This window comes from Mastacembelus armatus, chromosome 7, assembly GCF_900324485.2.
Source record: "Mastacembelus armatus chromosome 7, fMasArm1.2, whole genome shotgun sequence".
Lineage (NCBI taxonomy): Eukaryota > Metazoa > Chordata > Actinopteri > Synbranchiformes > Mastacembelidae > Mastacembelus > Mastacembelus armatus.
This window is the reverse complement of record NC_046639.1, coordinates 6795693-6818044: the sequence shown is the minus strand read 5'-3', so window position 1 is coordinate 6818044 and position 22352 is coordinate 6795693. Positions and strand designations below refer to the sequence as shown.

The 22352-nt window shown below is 38.2% G+C and overlaps 1 protein-coding gene across 4 annotated transcripts in view; it reads left to right on the top strand.

The window, feature by feature from the left end:
* Positions 1-21666, top strand: part of LOC113145471 (synaptotagmin-2-like) — a 57574-nt gene extending 35908 nt beyond the window's left edge. For 3 of the 4 annotated variants that reach the window (XM_026332225.1, XM_026332224.1, XM_026332226.1), the window contains 8 exons: positions 7764-7979; positions 8321-8481; positions 12066-12203; positions 12440-12607; positions 13097-13264; positions 14665-14782; positions 15136-15269; positions 16633-21666. In XM_026332225.1, coding sequence (XP_026188010.1) covers positions 7784-7979; positions 8321-8481; positions 12066-12203; positions 12440-12607; positions 13097-13264; positions 14665-14782; positions 15136-15269; positions 16633-16848 — 1299 coding nt within the window. In that variant the 5' untranslated portion in view covers positions 7764-7783 and the 3' untranslated portion in view covers positions 16849-21666. The remainder of the gene's footprint in view (positions 1-7763; positions 7980-8320; positions 8482-12065; positions 12204-12439; positions 12608-13096; positions 13265-14664; positions 14783-15135; positions 15270-16632) is intronic. The other variant, XM_026332227.1, reaches the window with a different exon arrangement.
* The last annotated feature ends 686 nt before the right edge of the window (positions 21667-22352 follow it).

Below are 22352 nucleotides of genomic sequence, written 5' to 3'. Positions count from 1 at the left end.
GTGTTTCTGCACAAGTGTCATTGTGATTGCTCAGCTGCTGTCAGCTTCTCACTCCAGCTGATAGCTGAGGCTTCGATTGCAGAGAGCATCAGTGCTGAATGGTCAGATCCTGTCACCTGCTGATCTGATGGGGCTTTTTCACCACTCTAATGTTTAGGGGGAGCCAAATCATGCCAGTTTTGCTTGTCAGATTTAGAGCAGCATTTTCTTGTTGGCCTGATCTTGAAGGAAAATATTTGTGATGGTTAGAGAGAACATAACACAGAATAGGGCAGCACTTTCCTCTGGGGAATGAGTGAAATGACTTTCAGCCTGTTTCATCATACTGGAGATGTATTGTGTAACGCCTACTGTCTTACAGCAAAGCTTTGAATTTATGCTGAGATTTTCTGCATAGAAAGTTACATATATGGGCAGTAGTTTAAAGGAAAAATTCGCCATTTTGAAAAATACGCTTGATGCAGTGATTTAGATGAGAAGACTAGCATCACTCAGGTCTGTACATGAACGAAGCTACAACCTGCAGCCAAAGAGCTACTGTGGATTCACTCTGCCTGTCTAACAGCAACTATAAACCTCAAGCTCACATTATGTGAACTGAAGTTTCAAAGCAATAATTTACATTTAATTTGGTCCTACAATATGTGCCAGATTATTTTTTGGTTCTGAGCAGTTGTCAGGCCACTGTAAAACCTCAAATTGCCATTTTTACCCTTACACTGGATTATACAAATGAGATGAAGCATGTCAACTAGTGAGCTTTAGAGGTGCTGTCAGTCAGAGTTAGCTGTTTTCCCAGTTTTTAGTCTTTGTAGGGCTACAAATACTGATAAATTTAACAGTCCAAAACATAGTCCAATACATCCTTTTTTAACCATCATGTATGAGAGAAAAAGAAAATCTTCATGTATTAGAAGCTGAAATCAACAACTATTTCACATCCTTGCATTAATTTAAAACACAGTCATACTATGTATACCATCATACTCACTTTCTACATATTTCCCTTTTAAAACAAGAACGTCCATGGACTATCTGCAGTGCTGCAGAAGCCCTCTCCTCGTTCACATTTTCTCCACGCAGCCTTACATGCAGATTGGGTCACTATCTCTGTGACAGAATGATTAATCGACCTATCAGGGGACAGGGAAAGGGGTTGTGCTGAGGGGGTGAGGGAGGACGTATGGCAGTTGGCTGTAAATGATCCCTGCAGCTCCTCACTCAGCATTCACACCCCAGCGCCTCTCACCTCCTTTTCAAGGATCCCTCCTGATAATAGCTGAGTCACATTCAGCTGCAGGTGAGAAATAAGCATTGTTTTATCTACACATGTGGGTTTGCCTCTGCGGGCTGCCCATTGGGTTAACACACAATGAAATACATGAGGGAGAGGTTTTCCCCTAATTCTCTGTAGAGAGATTATGTGTAAGGCACCTTTTTGACATCCTTATCTCCATCGCTGCCCTCAGATCAGTGGTGACAACAGCAGGATTTCCTGATGCACTTCGATGCATTTTGTTGTCATAAAGGTGTAATTGCTATGTTGTTGTCTTTGATTGATGGTCACAGTCATTTGTAGTCGAAGCTTGTATTTTTTGTTTGTATTCAGAGCATTTGTGCTGCACTGGTGTTCCTAAACTGATTCCTCTGTAGATCAGTGGCTACGTTAACATGTAAATGTCATTCATTGTTGGTGCTGACTAAAGCATATTATCACAGTGTTGCTGTAAACCAACATACAGCATTTTATTAGATCACCTTAGGAAGAAATAATGCAAACTAACCTTAAAGAAACTAAACTTATAAATTGTAAGCCTGGTCTAAAGCCACCATTAATTGGAGGCTAATTCTTCTCGTATTACAATGTAGGTGACACAATTACCCAAATAAGGGAAAATACACACCTCAAAAGAGAGATTTTGTCAGGGGGTTTTAAACTTTGAAGTCAGTGCCTTGTTAGTTCAGATGTTTTAATCACCATTGAGATAAAATGTGCCAAGTAACAGATGCTCAACCACACTGCCATCGATGTGTTGTGGCAGGAGGTTCAGAATCTGGCTCTGGCACATGTTTTGCACTGTTTGCTATATTTTTGGATTTGCCAGAGCTTTTGTCAGTTTATTGGATTTTTTCCAAGAAATGGCAACGGAGGGAGTGTTTTGAAACTGTGCTATAGGCTGCCTTAGCACTTAGCACTTATCCGACTGTGCATGGTGGCTGAAATCTGTTCACCTGCAGGACTGTACACTTTATGTTTACATGATGAATGCACGATAAATACAGAATATTTTATGCAGCTTGGCTCAAAGCAGCAATAAAAGGCAGACTTGCCTGTAACCAGAGGCAACAATAAAGATTAAAATGTGAATGCTGTGCAGTCAGTGGAATATTTTGATTTACATTATATGAAAGAATTCAGAACATTTGGCAAAAGTATTACCAGTAATGAGCTCATTTATTGAATAATAGCAGGAATATAAATTTGGACATAATAATGAATTATTCAGGTTATCCAGCTGAATATGCACTTGGTTTCGGCCCAGGCCAAGCTCCACACAGAATCACATCCTTCAGTGGTAAATAACAAGCAAGGCAGCCATCAGTATCCTCCCTGTAATCCTATTAAAACTTTGCCAAAATGAGACCATTATGACTGTGGGAGCCCCAAGTCCATTTCAGCAGGGGTGAATTACCATAGAGTAGCAAGAGTTCAGGAACAAATCTTCACATTAACTCTAATTGAAACAACTCCACCATCTTAGCCCAGATTTCCGTCTACAGTAATGCTCTATCTGATGGATCTAATAAAATACTGTGCCCCTTGTTCTCTAAATGTTCCAGAGCACATTTTCATCTGAAATCGAGTCCAGAGAGATCAGAGGTCATCTGTGACTCAGCGGCAGTGGAGCCAATATTCTCTTTCTGTTTCTTCAAGTGTATTTATCATAAATTTAAGATGCGTCTGATGCCTTGAACAGTTACACTTTAAATGATATTTTATGCAACTTGACTCATACCTAAAATAGCTCAGAGGGATTCAGATGAAAGAGTCACTCAGCATGAGAAGTATAAACAAAAATCAGAGCATGAACATGCAACTTCTCAGAAAGAGATCTTCCCTTTTGTGAAAGAAACACCGCTTTCCACAAGGGCTGCATTGTCCTAATTCTGGAATTACCAAATTAAGAGTCTTTCCAGTACTTCTTGTACATTTCAAAATAATCCCATTCACTACACTGTAGCAATCACATTAGTGACACTTAGAGGAAATGAAGCTACACAAGATGCAAACAGCTAATTCAGCTGGGGGCAATACCTCCCCCCCACACACACACAACACACACGCACACACAGAACCTGTAATGTCACAGATGGCAGGGTTTTTGGTGGAGGCTGAATGATTTTATTAGGGTCACATAATTCAGATTGCTTTATCTTTGAGGACCCAGGTCATCTGGTGGCATGTGACAACCAAGCAGCAATTGCTCTTTTTTTTTGTCTTTGAATACAACAACCTTTTTACTGTGCCTAATATTCAATACTTAATTTACCGCCCCGGTGCTTCTGACTGTTGCCTCAAGCTTCAGGCACATGGCCCTGTAACCAGTTTTCTCTTTACATAGAGAGCCCATTGTTAAAGTGTGTGCTAAGATGTTTTTAAACTATGTGCTGCATTAGGTTTCAAATACGGATCAAAGTTTAAGTTGAGATTCAATCATGTGTTCATGAATCTACATAGACACACCAAATTCAACTGGTAGTTGTGTGAACTGGTGGAGAGGAAAGTTGTCTGGGCCAGGGGAAAACAAAAGATTTGACTGTCTTGTTGTAGATTGTTAATTAATTGTTGCTGTTCAGGGTACTTGTTAGATGATGAAACTGCTGCTTTAGCTCACCATCCTAAGGTTGTTTACTCTTGGATGCTAACCTGGGTGCTAATAAGCCTTTAATAAATCCCCCACACATAAAGCTGTTCAGCTGCAGGGTGGGGTTTCTCATCATTGGGGAGAATGTTCAACCACTGTATGGTCAGTGGGTCATCATATGGGTGATGTCAGATAAGGAAGCATTTTACAGTTAGGTATTTGTATGTCAGAGCGAGGAGATGTACAGTATTATCCTGACAGTTGTGTAACCCTGAAGGCATTTTTGATTGTTCTTAAGTGCCTCTTTTTTTTCTAATGATGATGGAGACATGATATGATGTGATAATCCATTAGTGTATTTTTATGGATTTCTTCTACTAATCATATTTATTGCCAACATTCTTATCGTTCCATAAAATCTATGCAGTCCAGCCCTTTGAAAGGGAGGAACACCATGTGATGTTGACCACAAGCCACAATAGTCCAGATGGGGCCCTTGTTGCACCTCACTTTCTCTCAATTTCTGTCATCTTTCCACTGTCTAATAAAGTCACAAAAAATACCCCCAAAATATGCTTTGGAAATATACAGAGACTGAGGCAAAAAATCATCATCTTTTGTTGATTTGAATCACATAAAGAAGAAGGTATAGGTAAGAAGAAATTAGACTTCTGCCTGAAAACAAAGTTCTTAGTCTTATTTCAAGCTGTCCCATAGTTAAGCTTTGTCCAGTGAGACTGAATCTCTATACTCAAGCAGCCTTCCTTGACCCTCATGCGTTTCAGCTCAAAGAGTTTAAAGGACACATTTAACCTTTACGTACCACAATGAGTTTGAATAAAACAGCTAGTATGTGGGGATCCTGTATCCAGTTTGGTTTTGCACCAAAGATAAAAGTGCTTGATCCCCATCCAAATCAGAGCAGTGTGTTTAGTGATAAGGGGCAGATCATGCCTATAGCTGTGCTGCTGTGAGCTATGGAGCTGAGCCATTTTGTTAAAATGGTAATGAAATAAGAAGCAGACTGGGAGATAGCGCTAGAAACTTCCACTTATTTCAATCTCAAATATTATATAAAATGCAAAGCGCTCTGTTTTTAACTTTTATTCATCCATGGAAGCTTTTCCAAAGCATGAATGCCCTGGTTCAGACATTTAGATGCCCAGTACGACCACAGTCTGATCAGTTAGCCACTGTGTAGTTCCCCTGGAGCAGATGGAGGCTAAAAGCAGTGGACCTCAGTTGCGGTAACAAGCAAGGAGTAAGACATGTTCTGTTACTTCCTTTCTAGGATTTAAGCTGTTGAACCACCTCACAGACTGATTCCCCCTTTTCTTACTTTTAGACCAAAAATAACTTAATACTTTTTACAAGTGTGGAAACTGTTTCATCTAACAATTAGGTATATTTCTGTGTGCATTGTTTAGGTCCCACTGACTTTTTGACACACTGATGGGATGAATATAGGAAATGCAATGTTGGTGGATTAATCAATGCTTTGCTTCGAACTGAAATATCTCAGCAGCTGTTTGATTTTGTGTTCAATTTTGTATGGACTTTCAAGGTGCCCAGCGATGAATCATAATGACTTTGTTGATCCCCTGACGTTTTCATCAAACCCTCCATAACACAAGGGTCACAATGATGACTTTCCAACTATTAGATGAATTGGCATGAATTTTGTTGCAGACTTTCATGTGTCATTGAGGATGACCTGTAATAGACTGTTAACATTTACTTTAATGTCATGATCAAGTCAAAAATGAAATGGAGCCAACACAATCAAATGCATGCGGAACTAATGCCATTAACATCAGTCTCAATTGTACCTTGTGTTTACTGCTGTTTAGCAAAGTAATTGTGAGCAGTTTAACATGTTCATCACGGAATTTAGCTCAAGTAGATAAGCTGCTACTGGGTTGTAGTTAGGTCTTGATATATTTGAATTGTTAAAACAGCCTGATGTTTTACTGTGATTATATAGAGGTTCCCAGACTGAGCTATTGTGACCAGCTTGTTATTCCACAGGTTAAATTTAATGTACTAGAAATCACAGTCTCAGTTAGCAGCTAATTTCTCAGAAAGCCTAATCTTGTTAAAAGACATGGCCAAAGGCAAAACATGACATTGAATATGTCGAAGAAAAAGTGGTTTATTGCTTATTTGTCTGGGGTGAGAAATAAGAGGTGACTATGAAGCAGGACTAAAGTCTGTGTCCTCTCTGCTCGTCCTCACTGTCATCTTGAGAGCAGAAGAGATAAAATGCTTGAGCACATACCCATGAATGCTGATTTAATTGGTCTGGCGTGGCCTGATGAGAGGGACAAACAGGATGAAATTCACATAAACCGTAGAAACACACTATCCATATTAATGTATAATGGAGAGACAGTAACGCCTGTGATTGGTATTTTTTTAAGCAACAAATTCATTTTCAAGTGTGTGAAAATGATAAAATGGTGAAACTTATTTTAAGTATTTTATATTTCAGTTCCCATCTCAGTATATTATCCAAAGATGTTCTCCATGTTACATCAGCCCATAGCAATTGTATCAGACGCATATATTTTAAGATAAACCAGTCATGGCCCCTGAATAATATAAGCCTATCCTTCCTGGTGCTAGGCTCAATTTGAACAGTTGAAGTGTGGCAATAAATAGAGACAGAATCTCTGGCACCAACTTGGAGACTTGGCACTTTAGAGATGGGAAATTCCTCTATTTTTACCCATATCACCATGACTTTAAAATCAACAGCAGAAGGCCGCTCTTGTTGTGCTTGTCATCTTTCTCTGCTTTCTGAATCTGAGGTCTCACCCGATCACTCATCACTCTGTTGGCAGGCTGCTTTCAGCGGCACTTGTCACACTGTGATTTCTGGGACCGATAAGAGCCTGATTGAACGTTTGTTTGGCCTGTGGAAACACCACTGGAGAATGGCTTTGTAGTTGTTCATTTTGTTTCTTTCTTCAGTTAAACACTTTTCCTAGTCAGGCACTGTTGGCCCAGGTACAGAGCAGCATCTAGACAAAACAAAGGTGTGATCAGTTGAGGATTGACGGTTATTTCTCATAAATATTGTCAGGGACCGATCCAAAATCGTTGTCTACCGACATCACAACCGTTTTTAAAATATGTTAGAAAACTACTGTGGAAAGAAATTCTTTTGCAACAAAAAAAAGCTTTATTGAACGTTTTAACAACTTTCTCGAAGTTGTTGTGTACTTCATGTATTTGATATGTTTCTGATTTAGCCAGTTAAACTGTTAAACATAATGTGGGCACTCTGTTCAATGCATCAATTTACACATGAATTTCAGTCTTTATGGCATCTTCGCATCTGTCCATCTTTACTTATCCACATTAATATACCTTGTCATGTTTTTTCCAAGCAACGTAAAATCCAGTCTTTGTGTGTAATAGAAGCCTCGTAGATGGTAAAAGTCTGGTTTAATGAACTATGTGATTCTCTTTGTCCACAGTTCAACACTAGAGTGCTAGTTTCTGGGACTGTGCACCTCACTACTGCAGTGAACTACAGAGCAAACTGAATTTTGAAGCACTCATTCATCTGCAGAACTTTGAAGTTTATATTTCAGCAATATTTTTTGATGTTTGACACCCTCTGCAACCTGAGCTACAGCCGCTTTTGAGTGTTACATTTGTTTATGAATTATTTTGTCCTATGTGTCATTTTCTTTTTCAGAAGCCTCTAAAAGTGTTACCCTTTAACGAGTAACTGTCGATATCTGCATGCAAATTTTGACAGTGTGGTGGTACACACATATTTATAATATAAATGTGCAGGTGGAAAACAGGTCCCTGATGACTGAACATTCACACATTCATCAGAGTGCTGGCATCTTTTACTGACAATATTTTCATTCTGTTTCCCAGGGACTGTGGGTGCAGCCTAAATGGCGAAGTGGAACTTGTTCAAACATCAGACAACGCCCATGGTCGCTGCTAAGCCAACAGGGGCCAGTGCCTTGACTGTGACTCCAGCCCCTGTGGCGCTAGTTTCTGTTGACAACGCCACCGAACCCGTCAACAAGAACGACGCCTTTGATGAGATCAAAAACAAGTTCCTGAATGAAATCGACAAAATCCCTTGTGAGTGCCAGATAAAACCCAAACCTCTTCTGGTCAACCAACTTATATTGATGTGACTTTAAGCAATGATTTTGGAATTAGATTTTCTCTTTTGCTGGAGGCATCAGCAGCCTCATAATCTCTTTATTTAGTATTGATCACTGGCTGCCCTTCCTCATGCCAGAGAAATCTAATTTTCGCCCAATCTAATGGCTAACCTAGCACTTCTTACCAAATATTCTTGGACCGGGACATGACATGACGTAGATGACATGATTGATTAGCCAAATGTCAAAGTATTTGCTTCTTCTTTTTTGAGTATTGCTGTATCATTTATATATTTTTCTGTACATTTTCCTCAGTGCCATCCTGGGCAGTCATTGCCATTGCTGTGGTCGCTGCTTTGCTCATTCTAACATGCTGCTTCTGCATCATCAAGAAATGTTGTTGCAAGAAGAAGAAGAACAAGAAGGGCAAGAAGGGGAAGGGTGACATGGGAATGAAGAACCTGAAAGGGGGAGAGGTACGTTTCACCGTAAAATGTTCCGTGGGACTCTACACCTACATTGTATATGAAGCAAGACAAACAACGACCAACTTTAACCTGTATATAAGCCTATTACATAATAGCAGTGGGGCTTACAGAATAGCTTTGTAGTGGAAAAGAAAGACAACATGCCTGAGGAGGTTTGACTCAGCTAAGTAAGTAGCATTTTGGACCAGTAGTCCTTATGTTGCACATTTTATTCAAGTAACATAAAAAAATGAAGTTTCCTGTTTGCAGTGTATTTAATTACATGTAATTGGCACAGACTGTTAAACTTTATGATGACTTTCTAACCCAGTCAAGTGCTTTCTCTGCAGGTGTTAATTACATTCCACCCTGACTTTTATTTTCTTTCTTTATTTAACATATTTGTCATGACTGTTGCTCTTTCTTTCACTTGTGTTTTGGGATTTGAGTGGAAAATGACAGGATTCTTATCGCTTCAGCCCAACCATTGTCTTTTTTATAGTCATTAAAGAATAATTATGAAAATTAGTAGTTAGCACAATGCTGTTGTTTTGGACCTATAATTATTTTTTTTTTCACATGCATGATTGATGATATGACAAAGTAAATGGGAACCTATCTAAAAATGGAGTTATTTTAAAACCCAACAGCCCTGCTGCATAAGATATAATTGTACTAATAAGGAGGCCTCACTATCTGTCATTTTCCTCACTCCCTACAGTGTAGCTGACTGCATTTGCTGTGATTACTCTTCTTTGGTGTCTGCTGTGAGTTCAATCTCTTCCTTTGTCTCTGCTCTCCTCCTTCCTGCTTTGTGTCTTATGTGTGCTCCGTGTATCTTGACTGTGGTGGACTTCTCTGCCTACGGTAGGTCTGATAGCACGCGGCACCCCTCTCTGGCCGCTCTGAGTAAGCACAGACGAGGGCAGGGAGGGAGCAATGATGGGGGTGGGCTGGGCTTGGAGGGGTTGGATTGCAGTGATGATGACAATGAGTGCTATGGCTTTCTTAGTTTTTTGCAAGCTTAGGTGCTGCGGGTGCTTGAGGAATCTATGGGAGCAATTAAGCTGCTTCGCAAAATCCACTGAACTGATATGCCGCACCAAATGCTATGTCTTGACTATCCAAAGATTGCAATTTTTGGCAGAAACAACAGAACAAAGACCTGTTTAAGTGTCTATGGTTTGAAATGAACATGAACTCATATGGTTGAGCCTTTGAATGATGAGTGCACTCAGCAACTCACTAGAAATCACTAACATGCATGTGCAAGGGGTAAGCTGGATATTTGTCGAACAGTAACTGAAATGTTACCTAACTGAGAGCTTTGAGCATGTTTCCACCATGGCAGGCCTAGACTGTGCAACATAAACAAAACATTATGCACAGTCCCTCTGTAGACATACATAGACTTGAATGTACCCGTGCAAACACGCTCCAAGTTCCCCAACAGATGTTTGTATCTTTTGACAAAGACCAGCCTATGCCCTTGCAGTAGGTACCATTGAATGGCCACAACTTGACTTGAGAGTAACTTTTCTGGATGACCCATGCTGCTGACATACTAGGTGACAGTCATTGATGCCCCCTCTCCGAAGCACTTGGGTCTCACTGAAGAGAAATGGTGAGCCAGAATGTTTGCCCGCATTTGCAGTCAACTGCAAAGGCCTGATTTCAGTCAACCCAAACTTAACTGAATGTTTTAAAATAAATTTTACCCCATTGAGTTAATCAAAGGGCAATCATTCAGACATACCATGTCTTCATCTTTGAACCCCATTTGACGTTTGAGAACTAATATTATCTCAATATAGCATGATCCGTCCATAGATGTAGCTATTTCTCTCTTGACACATACAGAGAATTTTGGCCCTGAGAGAAATTTGTCACAGAGGTTTAAATAACATCAAAGCATAACTTTGCCTTCAGACATTATAAGGTAATTCATTTACAAATGCCATCAGAAAGAAACTTGGATCCTGCATTGTGTGGCCTGGCATGCTTGAATGAAAAGCATTTACCACAATAAAGATAGAGAATGTCACATATAAATATATTGTGCGAGAATGTGTGTGAGAGAGAATGAGTGAGTTTTTAAGCATGCATGAGAGCCTGCATGTAAGCAAACATATATGCGTGTGTATACAGTATGTACATAGGGGAGTGTACAATACTGTATGGCGTGTGTGTGTGTGTGTGTGTGTGTGTGTTATTTGTTTGTGTACCCTGTTCCTCTTCCAGCTCATCAGTGAGTAGCTGGAGCCTCCAGTCACACGAAGACATCAGTGTATTTTCAAGAAGACAGCCCTAGAAAAGTAGGCCACACTGAGATATTATCCAGATTCCTACCGTGTCCGAATTGAAAGTTTACTTTAATAATAATATCACAGCAAATTGCCCACACTTGATTAGTCCTGACTGCCTCTAAAGAGCTAAAAGACTGAAGAGTCACTTGAAAAAGTAAGATGGATGAAAACAGAGGACTTGATTTTTCTTGATCACATCCTGATGATCTCATAAGCTGTCAATAATTTATAAAGCTGGTTCTAGAATATGATCAAGAGACACAACAATTCACATGAGAGCATCAAGTTGGAAAATCTGGACCCCATTTTGAATAAAGTATAAAATTTTAATACAATAGTAGCAGCAAAATACAGTGTAAACATATTAATGAGACTTGGGGATGCCAGGAGGAGATTGAAGGCAAATAGTAACATTGTCTAGCCTGTTTGTCAAACAGCTTTTACTGTCAGTTGGCACAGCATGTGTTATCAGAGATATTCGCCTGAGGTTTTATCAAGTTTTAGAGCTTTTCATCAAAAGTCAATGCGCCAGCAGTTTGCTCAAATTACATCTCATAGCTCTGTCCTTTGGTTCCTGTCAGTAAGGACACTCTGCTTCTTGTGATAGATTGTACTGGAAATATACTGTATTTGGGGTGGACAAAATAACAAGAACATCTCACACTATAGTTCGATGTAGTTCTGTAGTGCTGCAATAGATGCTTTTAGTTTTACTTTGTGCAGCTTTCATTTGTGTTAAAAGCTTAATATAACTCAAAGTACAATAATATTAATATAACTCAGTTAGGATGACTCATTCCTAATTCCTTAGGCTTGATAATCAGCATTTTAAAGAGCTATTGTATTAGATTGCATTTTAATAGAAGGTGTTCCTGTTTTTTCTGTCAACCTCTTGCATATAGATTATTTTTATTTTGTTGTTTCTTTTTTCTCTATCTCTGTCCATTCTTTTTCTGTTAAAATGGCATTTCTAGTGTTTTGTAGTACAGGAGAAACTCCCCTGCCTCTGATTTGAGAAGATTTTAACAGATTTGTAATGCTATTGAAAAAAAAAAAGAAAACAGCAAATGGTGTCACCCAAAAATAGTGAAATCAAGTCAGGTTGCAACCGTGGTCATCGATGAACAGATTGCACTAATAACACCGGGGTGAGCAGGGGTAAGTGGCAGGTAGGTTCTGTGACTAACCCGACTGCTGATGCCCAGGGTTGGGTCTTCAGCACAGCCACTGCCCCGAAACCATCCTCTCACACCCTGTTCTCCTGTCTGCCCACTTCTGTCTTTGCAGAAACCACAGGATGATGATGACGAAGAAGATGACATTGAACCAGGGCTGACTGGGGATGAGAAAGAGGAAGAAGTGAAAGAGAAAGAAAAGCTTGGGAAGCTGCAGTACTCCATTGATTATGACTTCCAGGAGAACAAGGCAAGAACCTGACTAGTCTAGTTTTACATTTTCTTGTCAAAATGAAGACCCTTTCAATGCCAGTGATCAAACACCTTCTTTTTTTAACATATTTATTGGCTGAATGTCCAAAAATAAAAAACAGAATCAGCAATATTGTGAAGGATTTAGCTTTCCGGTTGAGTGTGAGTCAGAGAAGCCTGATTTTTATTAATGATAATCTTTCGATACTTATCTCCTCCCTCCTATCACTCCAGCTGACAGTGGGAATCCTGCAAGCAGCTGATCTTCTCTCCATGGACAGTGGTGGCACCTCTGATCCCTATGTGAAGGTGTATGTCCTCCCTGACAAGAAGAAGAAGTTTGACACCAAGGTTCACAAGAAAACACTCAATCCTGTCTTCAATGAGACTTTTACCTTCAAGGTAAATTGAAACACTTTGTGGTCACCCTTTACTTATTACTTATTAAAACAACATGTTACAGTGTGTCAAGCTCTTTGATGGGTAAATATGTCTCGTAGAAGGTGAACTGCTCTTTTTTCTTTATTTATATTAGAGCATAAAGGCTGCTGAGTCTCTGATTTCTTTTTCATTAACATTTCTGGTCAGTGATCCAGTGGATCAGCGATAAAAAGCAGCAGACATACTGAAGGTGTCTGACAAGGAGTATGAGGTAGAGAATCAAATTAAACAAGAGGGCCACACCTTGCTTGCTGACACAGCTTTGCCTTGTCAAAGTCAGGCCAGTTCTGCTGAAGCAGCATTTTATCAACTGGTGATTTTGAGCTGGAGGCCAAAGTCACAACCCATATTGCTGTGTAGTTCTGATCTGGTTGTTTTTAATGCCTCATTTGTTATTGGGTGTAATGATATGCCAGAAATCCTGAAACATAATTGATTGCTGTCTTCCAGATTCCTTTCCAAGAGATGGGAGGGAAGACTCTGGTAATGTCCGTCTATGACTTTGATCGCTTCTCCAAACACGATGTCATTGGAGAGATTAAAATACCCATGAACACCCTGGATCTGGCTAAGCCAATAGAGGAGTGGAGAGATCTGGACAGCGCAGATCAGGAAGAGGTAACAAGCGTGTTACTGCTTTTACTACTACAAAAGCCAGGTGTTTATGTGCATTACATCCATGTGCGTCTTAGAGATTAATGTCTTACTAGATCTTTTTCTCCATTATTACTATCATCATCAAAGTCTCAAAATATATTTGAGAATACAAAAAATATGTCTAATATTTGATTTTTAATTTAAATGGACACAATGATCATTGAAATTTAGTTGTTAAAGATCCAACATTAAGGTATGTACTCTAAAGTTGAAAAATATATTCATTCATTTATTCATTCATTCATTATCTAAACCCGCTCAGTCCTAATTAGGGTCACAGGGATCTGCTGGAGCCTATCCCAGCTCTCTTTGGCTGAAAGGCTGAAAAATACATAATAAAGTGAATTTATTATTTATAATAATACAGTTTGTTTATATATCACTTATTAAAATCAGGAGTTACTAAGTGCTCTAGAATAGGCAGGCAAAAGGTAATAAAATAGGTAGAAACACTGAAATATTAAATTGGTGAAATAGTAAGAACAAAGTTCAAGGTATACTGCACATATGCACACAGTGTGTATGTACATGTAAACATATGTGTACATATACATGCAGAAAGACATACATGTACACAGCACATGTGTTCCAGGATTGTAAGAAACTTTTAAGATTAAATTCAGATGAGGTCTGTGGCATATCTGTTCTGAAATGTGTTGTTACTTGTTAAAGCCGCATACCCTGACACTGTTATCTCTGTAATAAACTAATAATATTGATCAGGGCAATTTATCAGTCACTGTGTTCACTTTAATAACTACCTTTGCTGTAGGAATCCATTAATTGTGTATATGAGGTGTAAAAAGGCATAAACATACAGTACTGTAATACATTTAAGTACGCTGTCAACAAGCTGGCAGTAGTAGTTATAAAATGCTTCCTTTCATCATAACCACTGGAGAAGTTTACTCGTCTGATGGCATAGAACAAAAATAACCATGAGCACAATGTAGGAACTTTGGCTGTTTGCCAGTGAAGTCCAGAGAGGTGAAGGACACACTTTTTGTTCACTGACCAACTAAACTGCTTTTTGTGTGTCAGTGCAGCCTGTATTGTGGTGTTTTTATCAATACGCAGCACCAAAATATGAAAAACAGTTTTAATCAATGAAAGTGCTCTCTCCTCAGAGCTTTCCTCAGCAGAAATACTCACTCTGCAGTTTATGTTGCATGCAGTCTGAGATGTTATTAACTTTTTAAAGACCAGTGAGATGCAGTTATAATTCCCGCTGGTATTATAATGGTCATGATACCATGGATTATTCACATTCAAGGTGTTTATTTAAAATGTAATTAATGTAAAGGGGATAGTGTGTGTGTGTGATACCTTGTGTAGCTTTCTCTCTTCTTCCCTGCTCACAGCCAGAGAAGTTGGGTGATATTTGCATCTCTCTGCGTTACGTGCCCACTGCTGGAAAGCTCACCATCTGTATACTGGAGGCCAAGAACTTGAAGAAAATGGACGTGGGTGGACTGTCAGGTAGTGCATATACACAGAAATGAGCATTAGATATTGCCTCAAATTATTACACTTCATAGCTATTTTATTATTCACAGTTTGACAGAAATAGACACTTTGGTCTGTTAAATGTAAAAGCTGGATGCTTGCAGTGGGACTGTGGTGTATAAAGGAGCCTATGCCTGTGAGCACAGCCATTAGGCCTGTGCAGCTCTGCTCACGTGCTGACGCTGCAGTACTCATCATGCAGCAGCTCTCATTCTCCCTATTTCCTACATTGGCCCCCTCTGTTGGTGCATTACAGAACTGCAACCCATTTTAATCAGTTTATCCATGATTTTATCCTCACGATTTTACCCTCTCTGTCTTTTCAGATCCCTATGTAAAAATTAACCTGTTGCAGAATGGAAAGAGGCTGAAGAAGAAGAAGACAACAGTGAAGAAGAACACTTTGAATCCTTACTACAATGAGTCCTTCAGCTTTGAGATTCCTCTTGAGCAAATGCAGGTAAGGACATGTATGGCATTTTTAAAAACCCTTTTAAGATGTGACAGTGGTGGAAGAAGTGCCATATTGTACAGATGTAGGTGTATTGTTCTGAAGTGAAAACTAGCATTAAATTGTATCTGAATAAAAATACTCAGTGCTAATTACAGTGAAAGACAAAAAGTGTAATTGTTAATGCAAAAGTTGAAATGAATGCATGACACATTATCTAGGAGCTGAAAAACCAATTAAGGAATAACAATTAAAAAGGCAGACAGAAAAACAACCAGAAGTAAATACATTGCAACAACTACTGAATATCCCAATTCAAATCACTTTTAGGCAATAATTAGTCAATAAATGAAATATGAGCAAGTCATCATCAGCAATCAATTAGCAATCTTTGAAGAATTACTAGACATGAGAAAGATGAATATAGGTCAGGTATCGAGTCATTCAGTAATACAGGAGAATATACATTTTAAACTCAACAAAACAAATTATGATATTTACAAAGGATTATAAACATAATGTAGATGCTTAACATATAACAAAGAGTAATTGTTTAAAAATACAATCAAAAGCAGATTATGTTAAACCAAAATATTCATATTAGCTGTCTCTCTTCAAAAATATGTTCGTCATCAAACAAAAAAATACTCATCAGCAAAGGATCTGTCAAGCAGTCAGTGAAGTAATTAAGACATTTTCAGATAGTAGGTAAATATAATCTATAATCTATTTTAGGAATGAGAGAATAAGTTTGAAAATACAAGTTAAACAAAAGAGAAGTGGACAGATCGTCAATCCTGGATGGACAGAGTTTCCACCCATAATCACCAAGAAACCACCAACTATCAAAATGTGACATTTTGTGACCTGCATGTATAACTCTAAGCCCCACACCTTGATTTAAGTGCCAACCTCAGCCACAAATAAACTGTGCTTCCTTTCATTTCTTCAAAATAAAAGTCAAAGTAATTTGACAGTGTATTGCTTTTAATGTGAAGCAGCAGCAGCAGGAATTGTTTGGTTGGCATTAGCACTAACTTAATACACCTCTGGTTTGACTGTGGGAGAGAATAGTAAGGCTGATATAAGTAAGATGAAATAAAACACTATTGCATAATGCATCAAGTGAACGCCATGTGTGTGGGTATGTCATTTGAACCCTGCATGGCAATGGCACTGCCACTAACATAGATAGGAAGGGCTATGTTTAACTATGGTATAGGTCGTTGCAAAACATACTTTGAGTGACTATTGCTGGAAAAATGCCAAAGACAAATTTTATAGGCTTTGTTTTACAGTAAAAGCAGACTTTCTGACTTTGGAAAGCAGTAAGGATCAACCTTGTTGTAATAATTTCTCTCCTTTATCCCAGAAAATCCAAGCTGTCATCACAGTGCTGGATTATGACAAGATTGGCAAAAACGATGCTATTGGGAAAATCTGGGTGGGAAGTAAGTCCACAGGGGCCGGGCTTAAACACTGGTCCGACATGCTGGCCAATCCCCGTCGCCCAATCGCCCAGTGGCATCCACTGCAGCCAGAGGAGGAGGTGGATGCTGCTCTTGCAGCCCTGACGGCCAAAAAGTAAACTCCCACTGGAACACATTGTACCCACTTCCATCTACAAACCCATGCGTTTCCCATCATTTCCCCAGGTCCCACATCAGTGTATATTGTAGAAGAACACCCCAACTGCACATTTGCTCCCTCCATACCCTCCCTCTCCCACATCCATAGATAACATCCAACAAGATGGGAAAATAGTTTAAAAAAAGCACCATGTTATATTAAATCATGTCATTGATAAAAGAAGACAAGTTACAGGATGGACAGATACTCTGTTGATTTCCTTTAGATCTATTTTTGTATCGGGTTGTGGTTCCATAAATAAGAATACAGAGCAGACTATGAAAAACAGTAGAGAGTGCTATAAAGGAATCTAGTGATAGAGGGGATAAAACACATTCATTCATATTGTACTTCTCACCTGTTCCCTTTAGTGACACAGTTTGCTTAGAATAGTGCTTATTAATAAATGCTTTATACTGCCATATGATAGAGAAATAACACAAGCAGGTCCATTCCTTAGGTGTATTGTGCACCATGTTCCACACCTGCCAGTTATCATACTAGATGATTCTGTTAGTTTGAAGTACATTCCTAGAGTTGGGTAGCAAGTAGGGATAGAAATATATATCCAGTTACCCACAAACGCACTGCCTTTTTGATTAGTTAACTTTCTGCCATTCGTCTCAGGAAAACTGAGAGGAAACTGAAACTCCATGCCTTTTTTTCTAAACGGGTGTTATTATCCAAATACTTCACTTGAGAAAAAAAATGTTGGCTTCAAAAGCTTGACAGTCTTTTTTTCTTTCTTCTTCTTTTTGGTGACACAAGGTCAACAACTAATATTACTTTATCCATGTAATAGTTTGTCAGGGGAAAGAGAGGGAATGGTGAATTTTCAGTAAAAAAAATTAAATAAAAAGGTATTTGTGTATTTATATGTGCAAAAAGGCTGCATCTGTCATCTGAACAACAAAAAGCAAAGAAATACCAGAGCAGGTACAACAGAGACTGATACCAACCACCAATGACATGATATTTACAAGGTGTCAATTACCGTGTGCAGTGTACCACTTCCCTTCACAACACCTCTGATTCTGTATCTCACTTGTTCAATGCTACTGCCATTAGTCATGGACTTGACACAAGGGTTTTACTTCAAAGGAATCCCTATAACCGTCTTACAGTCATAAAGGAGACAAGCCTTCCAAGTAACAAAATAAGCAATTATCAACTACCAGGGACGCCTTCCAGTTAGTGGTGTTGTTCTCTTAATTATTTCATTTATTTCTTCTCTTTTTTCTTTCTTTTCATTTTATTTATCCTGTTGTATTTTACTTTATTTAACATCAAACACTTTATTCCTCAAGCACTTTAAACCCAAATCCTATGTTTAAGTATCCCCGGAAATCAGAGCTTTATTTTTTTTTTATGTTAACAATATTTGCTGGTTTCAAAAATAAAGCGCAAGGAAGTGCATTTTGTAAGCAGCTTGTTTGTTGCTGCTTTGTTGCGCTTTTTTGTGTAGGTATTTTCATTCTTTGAATATTATGTTTCTCACTTGATTGCAAGTACAAAGTCTGGAAGAAGGCATTGATCCATGTGTATTTTATACACAGCTTACCAAACTGTTGAATTTAATTGCACTACTGGGTATTATTCTATTCTTTAATCTGTATAGAGTTTTTTGTGATGAAATGTTGTGAGATTGAATTTTTCTGTGGCATATCTGGCACACCAAACAGGTCTCCTCATATGAATGGACATCTCTGATAAGAAAAGAGACATATTTCACTCTAATGCTGCTCCTTGGCTCCTTCACAGGCAGTAATTGATTCAACGTATGTGTAAATTATTATTCTGTTTGAAAATGAACTCCGAGAAATAACAAACTCATCATCATAAATTGGTGAAAGCTTAATTATCAGTTAACGTCCTGATATTCTCCAGGGTGCTTGGGCCCTGGTAAACCTGTTTGCAGGTCTAGTTATGAGGTCAAATCAGTGCACCAACAGCAAAAATTACCCATTGGCTGTATGCAACAAATGCAAAGTCAATGTAAATCAAATGCAGTCACCACTTTTTTGGAATTTAATGAATGTTGGGTCCTGTATCTTTCTCTCTGTTGGAAATTGTAACCCTGTGTTTTAAAAACCGATTTAGGCCATGTCCAGATTTTTGTTTTTCACTACATGATCTTTTTTCTTCTGTTGATGAAGCAACACTAAAGAAAAGGCAACATGAAAGCAATCAAGCAACCCATTGGTGTGTAGTTTTGCCTATATACATAGCTCATACATGTTGATACTGCATGTTTATACAAAATACTGTACATAAGAGCATGTTTTAGAGACGAAGCAAAAATATCTCGTGTACGTAAATGGGTGTCATTTGTCATTTTAATAACACAATGAAGGGGAAAAAAGATGCACTGTATATTTTCTAAATGAAACAAATGTGTATTTATTTTCCATGAGGGTCATTGGAGAGAATGTCATACAAATTATTAGAGTACTATTACCAATAAGAACCTTTCCACGCTTGAAATTCCTAAGCAAGTGTGTTGTCCAGTGTTGTGTGTGAGTTCATGTAGGATGAAAATCTAACCGCATGCTTGCTATCTAATTCCTTGTGATCAAAATTTTAATTTGATATCATTTATCTGCCATACATTTGTTAAGCCCATCTGAAGGCCAATATTTGATTTATTCCTGAACTTTATTGCTATTGCTTTAAAAAAAATATATATATATGTTTGCTATTTTTAATATTTGGGAGTAGGGGAGGGGGTCTCCAAGTCTTCAACTAAGACAACTATTCTGTAATGGCAGATTAGGGACTAATGTCAAATGACATTGAATAATTCTGATCTGTAGGTGGATTGTAGGAGTCTTTACTTTGTGCCCAAACTGACCCAGTATGATCATGAAATGCATTTCTAGGTACCAAAAAATCAATAATCCCTTTCCAGTTTAGACAAATGACTTGGAATCCCTTCATCCCTCTCTCTTTATTTGGAAGCCTTTATTTTTCAGTTCTATTTAAATGACCTGAAACCCTTCACAGCTGTGTCTGTTTGCTGTGTTTATTATACAATATGTGTATGTGTATACAAGATAAATGAATAATATAAAACTAAAGCCATAAAACTCAAGCACTAACTCTTTAGAGCTCAGCTGAGTAGCTAGAGTTTATTTATGAAGAAAAAATTCTGACATGTTTTGACATTTTTTTTGGCCAGTGCTTCTTTTTTACATTTATTTCAGAGGTCTTTGGTCATCAAGAGGGCAAAATCCATTTTACTTTATATATGAGCACTGAGAACAGTTGTGATTTTAGTAGAGTGAGTGTGTCTTTTTCTACTTTTAGAGTTGTCGATGTGTTTATTTCATAGAGGTAACTAATTTCACAGTATTGTGATTAGTAATGTATATGCCTTGTTTTGATAGTATAAATAATACATATAATATCACAATAGGTTCTCAGTAATACTGTAAAACATATGTATGTATCTATATATATATATATATATATATATATATATATATATATATATACAGTATATATATGAGAGTGTGCTCTGTTGTTGGGCTGAGTGCAATTTATGAGCTAAACTGGGTCACTCTTCAAGTTTCTCTTCTTCCAGTTCAGCAGTAGAATGTAATGTTGACTACATGTACAATCAATGACAGCTACTGATGATTTGTGACTGTTGGTTCATTTGTCAAACTGTAGTGAAACAGTATTGTTAGACATTCACCAATACTAAAGCAAAAAGAGAGAAACTTGAAACAACACCCAAGTTATAAGCCTGAATCCCTCCCATAGAACTATGCATAGAGTCATGCTTTTCAGAAAACACATGGCAACTATATATGAAAATATATAAATACGCTCTATATCATGCATATAATATTAAAGGAGTAGTTCAACATTTTGAGGAAACCCCCCTTTTTTTTGCAGAGTTAGATGAGAAAATCAATACCACTATCATATCTGCACACCCTTTCTTGGTCCAATTCCATAGTTAACTGTCTGATGAGAGTGGGATCAGTCTTCTTATTGGACTTGGCAAGAAAATATTTCCCAAAATTTCATACTGTTCCTTTAATTTTACTCAGTTACTGAGTTTTCTCTGAAGTAAATGTTAAACTGCCATCTGTTTATACCCGCAAGTCTTTGTGTTATGTGACACTGCACATTTTTAATGCAAAATTATATTAATTCACTGTCCCATAAATGCCACTGACTGTGACCAAATGATGCACTGAATAATAATTCCACACAAGATTTCAGTGTGAAGAAATACTGCCAGTACCTGATTACACTTGCCTGAATTCATCACCACTGTTTGACAAAATGACAATTCACACAGAGACAAACACATCATCAACATATGACAAGGCAAGCGTGAGTGCAGGTAAATCTATAGCACACTTAAAACATTTATTTTTCTTTATATTTCCTTTCGATGCACAGTCACATGACCACTGGACTAAGTTCTATGGGGGACAGCGACTGCTAACTGTGTGCTTGTGTATGTGGGATATGTTGATCAGGTGTAGGCCCTTTAGCAGACATGGTGCAAAAACACATTAATGGAATATAAAGTTTCAATATATACAATACAGGTCTGCATGATAGGACATTCATTCTTAATGTACATCTTTGTGTGTATGACTGTGATAGTTTCTTTTTAAATATGGGAGTTAATCTGATCTGTTGACAACTGTGTTAATGTACAGTACCTTTTGCATAACTGCATCTGAAACTGTGTGCAGTTTCAGCTGCACAGAGATAGTTTTAAAGCATTGTGTGCACAGCTAGTTGTGTATTAAAAAAAAAATGCTGGGATTTAAAAAGGGAAAATATTAAAAGTTCAGTAAATCATGTACCACCTTGACAAAATGTGCTAAGAAGCGGGTAAAGACACCACTTTGAAACACGTTGTCTTGTCTCCTCTATTACTCGCTGCATTTCTTCTTTGTATTCTTGTGTTTATGTGTGATCACACCTTCTGTCTCTTTGGTTTTTGTGATATATGCTTCTACTACTATAGACTATATTTGGGTCAATGCCAGAGATGTTGCCATTCTCTTTGCTTTTTGTTTGTGTCTTTGTCCTGTTCATGTGTAACCAGCTATGTACCATCAGGATCATTATGCTGACTCATCGAGATCTCTCCTGAATCTACTTTTGATGAGCGTAAAGAATGCCGGCCTTCATGTTTACAACATGGACATACTGTATACTGCCAAACATGCAGGACCGTACCAAATTCCCCTCTTAGGCTCTTAGTACTCCACTTGTCATCCCTGATGCAATTCAAGACTTTTTTTTTCACATCTCCTCTTCTTCTTCATCTTTTAAACCATCAGGGGACAGTCAGGTCGTGTCCTCTAGCTGTGTTTCTTCGTGTCTAGTGTCGTGGTGCGCGTGTTCATGTCAGTACTTGTGCCTACTGTGGATCGCATGCTTTAGCCCTTGACTGGACACAAACGTTGCTCACAAACTCCTCTTGACCCT